General features: G+C 36.4%; 1 protein-coding gene across 1 annotated transcript; it reads left to right on the top strand.

Annotated features, from left to right (window-relative positions):
- Nucleotides 1-1311: 1311 nt before the first annotated feature.
- On the top strand, nt 1312-1680 carry LOC141718586 (uncharacterized). The gene has a single exon (XM_074520965.1). The coding sequence runs from the start codon at nt 1312-1314 to the stop codon at nt 1678-1680; it is 369 nt and encodes a 122-aa protein (XP_074377066.1).
- Nucleotides 1681-8820: the final 7140 nt, after the last annotated feature.

The following is an 8820-nucleotide window of genomic DNA, read 5'->3' as shown; positions in this document are numbered from 1 at the left end:
GAATAGGCGAAATCCGTCATTATGTAATTTTGTATTAGTTAGAAGGGTTGTTCCAAACTCTGAACTTGTAAAGATCTTGGGATTGTTATTATTTTTTATTGGGTTGTAATTGGATTATTATCATCTTTTGGACTTATAAGTATTTAATATAATTATGGTTCGCTTTTGTTCTGTGTGTGTGTTGTTGGTTTGGGGTGTGACAGAGTTGGTATCAGAGCCTAGGTTTAGAGTCCCTGGACAGCCCAATTAGGACTATAGGAAGTATGAGTATATAATATAATATCGGGAGTGCTAATGCGCAACATTTGAATTAACCGTATTAAACCTTTGTATATATATATTACTTGACAGCAACGTGCGCACTCATCATCTTCGATCCCGCAGAGCGACACAATTGCTTTTTCTGTCTATGCTGACTTAAGGCTACATCATGACACTCTCTAAGGAAAGTATGTCAGGCTGATGGAACGTCTTGAAGAGGTCTATGAAAGTAAGCAAGTGATGGGTAACGGACCTAAGGCGGAAACCATTTCAAGGCTCGAGTCACTGATCCAGGTGGCCACATCAAGATTGGAGGAGATGTCCGTGCATTGCTACTGGACCAGTCAGATTACTATGCAGATGATAGTGGATAAGCTTGGGAGCGTGGTCAAGATGCTACGTGAGGACACTACCCCCGACATAGCAAGGACCTGTAAGGAGGAGTCCGAGGAGGAGGCTTAGGACGAGTTCTAGGGGACTTGACCTTTAGTTGCTTGGATTAGGCTGCTCCTTTTATTACCATGTTATTTGTTTCGGTTTCTAGACTCTCGTACTGTTTTAATTCGGATATGTATTCGTATTTGTACCTTGTAATTCGTACCTTTCGACTTGAACCATGTTAAATTCAATTATGCACTTTCCTTGATTCCTATATTTGCTCTTTTAAATTTCTTACTTATCACCATGCATTACCTTTATTGTTATATTAAAAACTGTATACCATGATGCCTGCAAATAATACCCTAATTTTTTATCACCCAAACTGTATAACTCTTATTTCAGAAAATGGCACCTAAGAGAGCCCGAGGAAGACCCATAAATAACCAAGAAAATGAAGGAAAAAATCAAAACCCTGATATAGCACAACTTATGGAATTGGTACGCCAACAAACTAATACTATAGCCCAACAGCAACAACTTCTTCAACAAATGCACCCACCCCAACCACCCCCAGCAAACGTCACTACTTTCAAAACATTCCAATCTGTAAAACCCCCAGAAATTAGAGGAACTTAAGACTCGGTAGAAGCTCATGCTTGGATTAAGGAAATGGAAAAGGCCTTTGCCTTAAAAAATGTTGGAGATAATCAGAAGGTGGAGTATGCCACTTACTTTCTTAAAGGCGAAGCAAACTATTGGTGGGATTCGGCGAAAGCTTTAGAAGCTGCTGAAGTTACTACTTGGGATAGGTTTAAGAGAATGTTTTTGGATAAGTATTTTCCTTGCTATATGCAAACACAAATGGAGATGAAGTTCTTCGAGTTGAAGCAAGACAATATGATAGTTGGAGAATATGAGAAGAAGTTTACTGAACTTTCTAGATTTATGGGAGAGTATGTTGATTCTGAAGAGAAAAATGGCAGAAAGATTCCAACAGGGATTGAAGCCTTGGTTAAGGAGTCATGTGGCAGCTTTTGAGTTGACTACTTATGTTGAAGTGGTTCAGAAGGAGATGGTAATTGAAGGCGAGAGTGAGCAAAATCAAAAGGAGAAAGGCACCAAGAAAAGAATATTCGAAACGGGAGAAGAAGGCTCAAGTTACAAGGGCCAGAATCAGAGAACTAATCAAAGGATTATACCTCAGAGTGGACCCGGGAACTTCAAGAAGAAAGATTTTGGGAATAAATCACAAGAAATAAGATCTCAATCAACTAATGAACAGAAACCCCCGCAAGGATCAGTTCTGGAATGTAAGATTTGTAATAGGCGACATACGGGAATCTGCAACAAGGCGAATGTAATTTGTTTCAAGTGTCACGCAAAGGGCCATTATGCTCATGAATGCAAGAACCAAAAGGCCAACATCACATGTTATAAGTCTGGGAAAGTAGGAAATGTGTCATGAGAATGTAAAGGAGTGGGTAACAATCAATTACTGCAAATGACTACTGTACCCTACCCTGTGAATCAAGCAACTCCTATGCCAACCCCATCATTCCCAATGTCTTTCAATCAACCTCAGATGGCATCATCTTCAAATTATCCAACTTTAACTTATCCAGCTCAAGCAAAAACTTTCAACATGAACGTGAAGGATGCAATTCAAAGTTCCGATGTGGTGTCAGGTACGCTTTCTGTGAATGTTGCTAGTGCTAAAGTATTGATTGATTCGGGAGCCACAAGGTCATTTATTTCGAAGTCTTTTGTTGATAAGTTAAATTGTGAAACCCAATTGATGCATGAACCCTTTTTCATTATCTTAGCTAATCAAGATATGGTATCTGTAAATCATATTTTCCCTCATTGTACAATAGAGATAGCCAGACACGTTTTTCCTGTGAACCTTATTCCTTTCCAATTAGGCAAATTTGACGTGATCTTATGGATGGATTGGCTGACAAGTTTTAGTGCTTAAATAGACTGTAAGGATAAAAGGGTAGTATTGAGTACACCTCAAGGTAAGAAAGTGACATTCAAGGGCTAAAGGCAAACTCAGACATTCCTCACCTCGATGCAAGCAAAGAAGTTGATTCGGAAAGGATGCGCTGCATATTTGTGTATGTAATTGATAAGGGTAGAGAAGTTTCTAATCCGGAAGACATTCCAGTAGTACATATTTTCTAGACATTTTTCCTAAAGAGCTTCCTGGCTCACCCGCGGACCGATAAATTGAATTTACAATAGACCTTGCACCCGACACCGAACCGGTTTCGAAAGCTCCATATAGGATGGCACCAACAGAGATAAAGGAATTAGCAAAGCAAATAGAAGAACTACTAGACAAGGGATTTATAAGACCAAGTGTTTTACCGTGGGGCGCACCAGTGTTGTTTATGAAAAAGAAGGATAAAAGCATGAGACTTTGTATAGATTATCGAGAATTGAACAAGTTGACGATTAAGAATAGATACCCTTTTCCTAGGATTGATGATCTGTTTGACCAACTCAAAGGAGCCTCTTGTTTTTCGAAGATTGATTTGTGATCGGGATACCACCAGTTGAAGATTAAGTCTTAAGACATACCGAAAACAACTTTTCGAACAAGATATGGACATTAAAAATTTCTCGTTATGGCTTTTAGGTTGACGAATGCACCGGCTGCTTTCATGGATTTAATGAATCGAGTATTCAAGGAGTATTTGGACAAGTTTGTCATAGTTTTCATCGATGATATTTTAGTATATTCAAAGACAGAAGCTGATCACGCAGAACATCTAGGGATAGTCTTGGAAGTATTGCAGAAGGAGAGATTGTATGCCAAGTTCTCGAAATGCGAGTTTTGGTTAACTGAAGTAAGATTTCTAGTACACATTGTTGGAAGTGAGGGAATTAGAGTAGATCCTGAAAAGATTGAGGTTGTAATGAATTGGGAGGCACCGAAGATGCCAATAGAACTGAGAAGTTTTATGGGACTAGCGGGATCCTACAGAAGATTTGTAAAGGATTTTTTGAAGATTACCGTACCACTGACCAAATTGACAAGGAAGAATGAGAAATTTGAATGGACGGAGAAATGTGAAAGTAGTTTTCAAGAATTGAAGCAAAGATTGGTAATTGCTCCGGTTTTAGCATTACCAGATGATAAGGGAGATTTTGTGATATATAATGACACCTCTTATAAACAAATTGGATGTGTATTGATGCAACTTCAAGACAACTTAAACCGCATGAACAGAAGTACCCGACTCATGACTTAGAATTAGCTGCGATAGTGTTTGCTTTGAAACTATGGAGACACTACTTATATGGAGAAACGTGCAAGATATACACGGATCACAAAAGTTTAAAGTACCACTTTACTCAGAAGGAGCTAAATATGAGACAGCGTCGATGGTTGGAATTGATCAAAGACTACGATTGTTTGATATAATATCATCCAGGATAGGCCAACATGGTAGCAGACGCTTTGAGTAGGAAGGAAAAGTTAAAAATGATAACAATGCCGAAGGAATTATTTGTTGAAGTTGAAAATTTTCAATTAGAGCTTTGTGATCATGGAAGAGTGGAAGAAATGTGTTATTCCATTACATTTCAAACAACACTACTAGAGAGGATAAAGAAATGCCAATATGAAATGATGACTCAGGAAAACAATCAGTTGACGGGAGAAGAGATATATACACAAAAAGACAAACAAGGTGTGTTGTGATTTTTGACAAGAATTTGGATTCCAAATGTGGCTGAATTGAAGAATGATATTTTACAAGAAGCGCACAACTCAAGATTTTCGATTCACCCGGGAAGTACCAAGATGTACCATGATTTGAAGAAGAGTTTCTGGTGGCCGAACATGAAAAGAGAAATAGCATAATAGGTTTTAAGATGCGACACATGCCAAAGAGTGAAAGCAGAACATCAGAAACCAAGTGGTTTGATTCAACCATTAAAGATTCCAGAATGGAAGTGGGAAAATATTGCCAAGGATTTTGTAGTAGGATTACCGTGAACACGTTCTGGACATGACGCAATTTGGGTGATAGTTGACCGCCTTACGAAATCGGCATATTTTCTTCCAATCAATGAGAAGTCTTCGTTAGACAGACTATTTTACATGTATGCACGCGAAATCGTGTTACGCCATCGTGTACCAATATCGATAGTTTCGGATCGAGACCCGCGATTCAACTCAAGGTTCTGGAGGCAATTTCAAGAAAATCTTGGAACGAAATTAAACATGAGTACGGCATATCATCCACAAATCGATGGCCAAAGCGAACGAACAATCCAAACCATTGAAGATATGTTGTGAAGTTGTGTAATTGATTTTTTAGGAAGTTGGGACGATCATCTACCACTCGTAGAATTCTCATATAACAATAGTTACCATTCAAGTATTGGCATGCCACCATACGAAGCTTTATATGGGCAAAAGTGTAGAACACTGGCGATTTGGGATGAAGTTGAGGAAAGAAAGATTTTTGGACCTGAATTGGTTCAGCAAATGAAGGACACCATCACTGTGATCAAAAAGAGACTCATTGCTGCTCAGGGTAGACAAAAGAAATACGCGGACCTCGCCCGGAAAGATGTGAAATTCGAAATTGGGAAAGCTGCATTTCTAAAAGTATCACCATGGAAGGGTTTGACCCGATTCGGTAAGAAAGGGAAATTAGCTCCAAGATACATTAGACCTTTTGAAATTTTGAACCAAGTAGGGAAAGTTGCCTATGAGCTAGCCTTGCCACCACAATATCCGCACGTGCATAATGTATTTTATGTCTCATTGATATAGAAGTATAATTCGGATGCTAATCATGTATTAGAGATTGAACCAGTAGAGATTCAGGATGACTTATCTTATGAAGAGCAACCTGTGTAGATACTGGATCGACAAGAGAGAACTCTTAGAAATAAATCATTAAATTTGGTGAAAGTATTGTAGAAGAATCCTAAAGTTGAAGAGGCTACGTGGAAGTTAGAATCTGAAATGTGGAATCGATATCCTCAAATATTCTCCTAGATTTTGAGGGCAGAATCCTATAAGGGGGAGAGGATATGACAACCGGTAAATATTTGAACTATTTTATAAGTTTGATATATATATTCATATATATTATGTGATATAATGGCAATTATGCGGATTCGTTATATATTGTTTATAATTATGTTGTATGGCATTGCGAATGTTGCTGGAATATTTTTAAGAGTATACCTTTTGTAGGAGAGTAAGATTTTCGTTATGCGATTACATAGGTAGCGCAATTTGATAATATGTGAATAGTTGCGACTACGCGATTAAGTAATAACTGAGATTCTCGCGATTTAGTGTTATTTGAATAGTTGCGATTAGGCGATAAATTATATTCTGATATTGTGGAATAGAGTCAATTTACTTGCAATTGTTTGTGTTATTTATAATGTGTTAGTTATATTTTACATGATTTATTTATTAGTATGATAATATTAGAAAACTCTTTTAATATATATTCTTGTCCGAAATTTTTTAAAAATAATTTTATTAAATTTCTAAAATCTCATAGTATTTATGGTATTAATTTTGTGATTTATGGATTTATATTTTAATTACTAAAACTCATTCTTTTTAATTATACTTTTAATAGTTATTTAATTACAAGTGTACCCTTGCATGCAAATTCCACCCAAATAGAAATCAAGGGTAAGACCGACCTTTCACCCTCCACTAACTCCATTTGACCAACTAAATGACCCATAAACCCTTGCATGCAAAATCTTGCTAGTACTAGATGAAGGATATAATGGTAAAAGCAAACTCCACTACTACTTGAATGAAACAAAAGCTAATCAAAGCACTCAACCTCACATCATTTCTCTCACCACACACATCACTCCATTCTCTCCTCTCCATACTCCCTCTCAGCCGCGCCTAAAACCCTCCCCACCCATTTTATTTTCTTCCTCATTTCCTCATTTTCTTACACCTTTCAACTCATCTAAGCAAGGGTCATCTACACTTAGTGCTATATCTTCATTTAAGGTTAGTTTCTTAATTGCATGTGGTAAAAGCCAAGGGTTTAACTTTGATTCTTATGAATCTAGAGTTGAACTCAATATGGCTCATAAAACTTGAGCAAGAGATGGTCTTGACGAAGTGTTTTGCTTCTATTTTCAAGCCATGATCTTGACCTCAAGCATTCGGCAATGACACACAAGGAGCCGAATGAATTTTGTTGTGTGTGTGTTAGTTTGTTTGTTTTCAAAACGAAAGAGACTATGCATGTGGCTTTTAAAGAACCTCTGATCTTTTAAAAAAGTATTTCACAAAGTTTCCATCCTTGCATGCCATGATTTTTATGATAAAAATTGAAGTTAGTACTTGCATGTCATGATATAAGTGATATTTTGGACAAATGTGGTATGTGACTTAAATTTGAGTTTTTGTACAATACATGCCATAGTTTTTTCTTTGAAATTATAGTATGCTATGTTCCTTGATAAGTCATGATTAAATTTAGTAGCCATCAAGTTGATACCATGTATTTTTAGTTCGAATTTCTACTTGAAATCGCATATGTAAAAATCTGCACTGCTATCCTCTGTTTTTGCCTCGGTAAATGACTTATATGGCTAGATTTATGCTCGTAATTTCCATAAAATGATAGTTAGTAGGGTTTTGTACATTGTAGGTTAGATTTTTCGGCGTAATTGTTGGTTTTGGTGTTAAGTTGGAAGTTAAGGTGGAAGGAGGAACACTAGGTACAAAGAAGCAGAATTTTTCATCAAAAGTATAGGATGTTTTAGGTGAGTTTGAGTGAGGCCTTTCTAGGCCTGAGTTTACAGGAGTTAGGACTTGAGTTGTACTTGAGTCAAGTGGCTTTGATTCAATGAGAAACTTGCATTTAGGTAGGTGCACGCCCCCATATCCGAGAGTAGCTCAGAACAGGGCACGACTGGGTAAACATGAATTTTGGTCGATTATAACCATGTCTTAGGCTAGGCCTGAAAGAGATGTGTCCTAAGTCCAATCATGTATGATGATTTAGGAATAACTTTTATGTAATCTTTTTTGATTACATTGATATTAATAAAAGACTTGTTTTGGTTTAATTACGGGCTTTATCTATTTAAGTGTTTAAATAAGATATACCAAAGTTTAGAGTAAAGTTTTTTATGGATTATGATGAGATCATAATAATGAGACCTAAAAGATGATAACTCTAAACTTAAATATTTCCTGGTCGTAGGATTACTAACTGGTAATTAGTAATTCGCAAAGATCGGTACATACTATGCATGCTTCATTATGAAGGATGTCTGTTCTCATAGACATTTGTGTGGTGACACTGTAGCTAGTATGTAGGTGCTTATTATAGAATAAGTTCACTGAACATGACTCACACAGCTGAACAACTGATGGAGTTCACTCACGTGTCAGCAGTTGTTCACATAGTGATAGTTGTACAAGTATCCTTAGACTTGAGGTCATCATAGTCATCTTGTGTCACTGAACTATGCTTTGGTTTAGTTCTTAGTCTCTAGGGACAATTATAAGGGCTCTACTGGGTATAGGAATTTGTACACGAAGATAGTGTATGATCAATAAAGGATCTACCCCTTCCAGTGAAGGAAGAGAATGTTCAATGTTGATCCACTTATGCTAGTTCAGGAATCTCTGGCTAGTGTGAATGAAATTAAAAAGGAGTTTCTAATTTACATTAAATAGAACTAAGCATAGTGAATGGGAAAGCAAATGATTAAATAAGATAGGCTTGACACAAGTTCCATGTCTTGTATTAAATCGTGACATTGCAGGGTAGAAGGAATTGATTGTACGGTAACTACTCACTGAATAGCTTCTTGGTATTCTAAGCAGTGAATTCGTATTATCCGGATAGTCGCGATATGCTGAGAAGTATCCCTCACGATGTAGAATAAATATAATTAATTTATTAATTAATCATATTTAATGAATTAGAGAATTTATATAAATAATGATAAAATAGTTTTATTATTATTTATTTCTACTATTGGCTTAATATTGAACCTACAGGGTCACACCATAAAAGAGAATAATTTAATGGTGGAGGAATTAATTAATAATGACTGGTAATTATTTATTTGTGAAATAAATAATTAATTAGCAGATTTAATAATTGATTATATGAGATTTTATTAATTCTTAATATTATTAATTAAGAA

This window comes from Apium graveolens, chromosome 4, assembly GCF_009905375.1.
Source record: "Apium graveolens cultivar Ventura chromosome 4, ASM990537v1, whole genome shotgun sequence".
Classification (NCBI taxonomy): Eukaryota; Viridiplantae; Streptophyta; class Magnoliopsida; order Apiales; family Apiaceae; genus Apium; species Apium graveolens.
The sequence above is the reverse complement of the archived record's forward strand: the minus strand, read 5'-3'. Positions and strand labels throughout refer to the sequence as shown.

What these genes read in the sequence shown, in the direction of transcription:
- LOC141718586 (XM_074520965.1), top strand. Translation starts at nt 1,312, where the DNA reads ATGGAAAAGGCCTTTGCCTTAAAAAATGTTGGAGATAATCAGAAGGTG.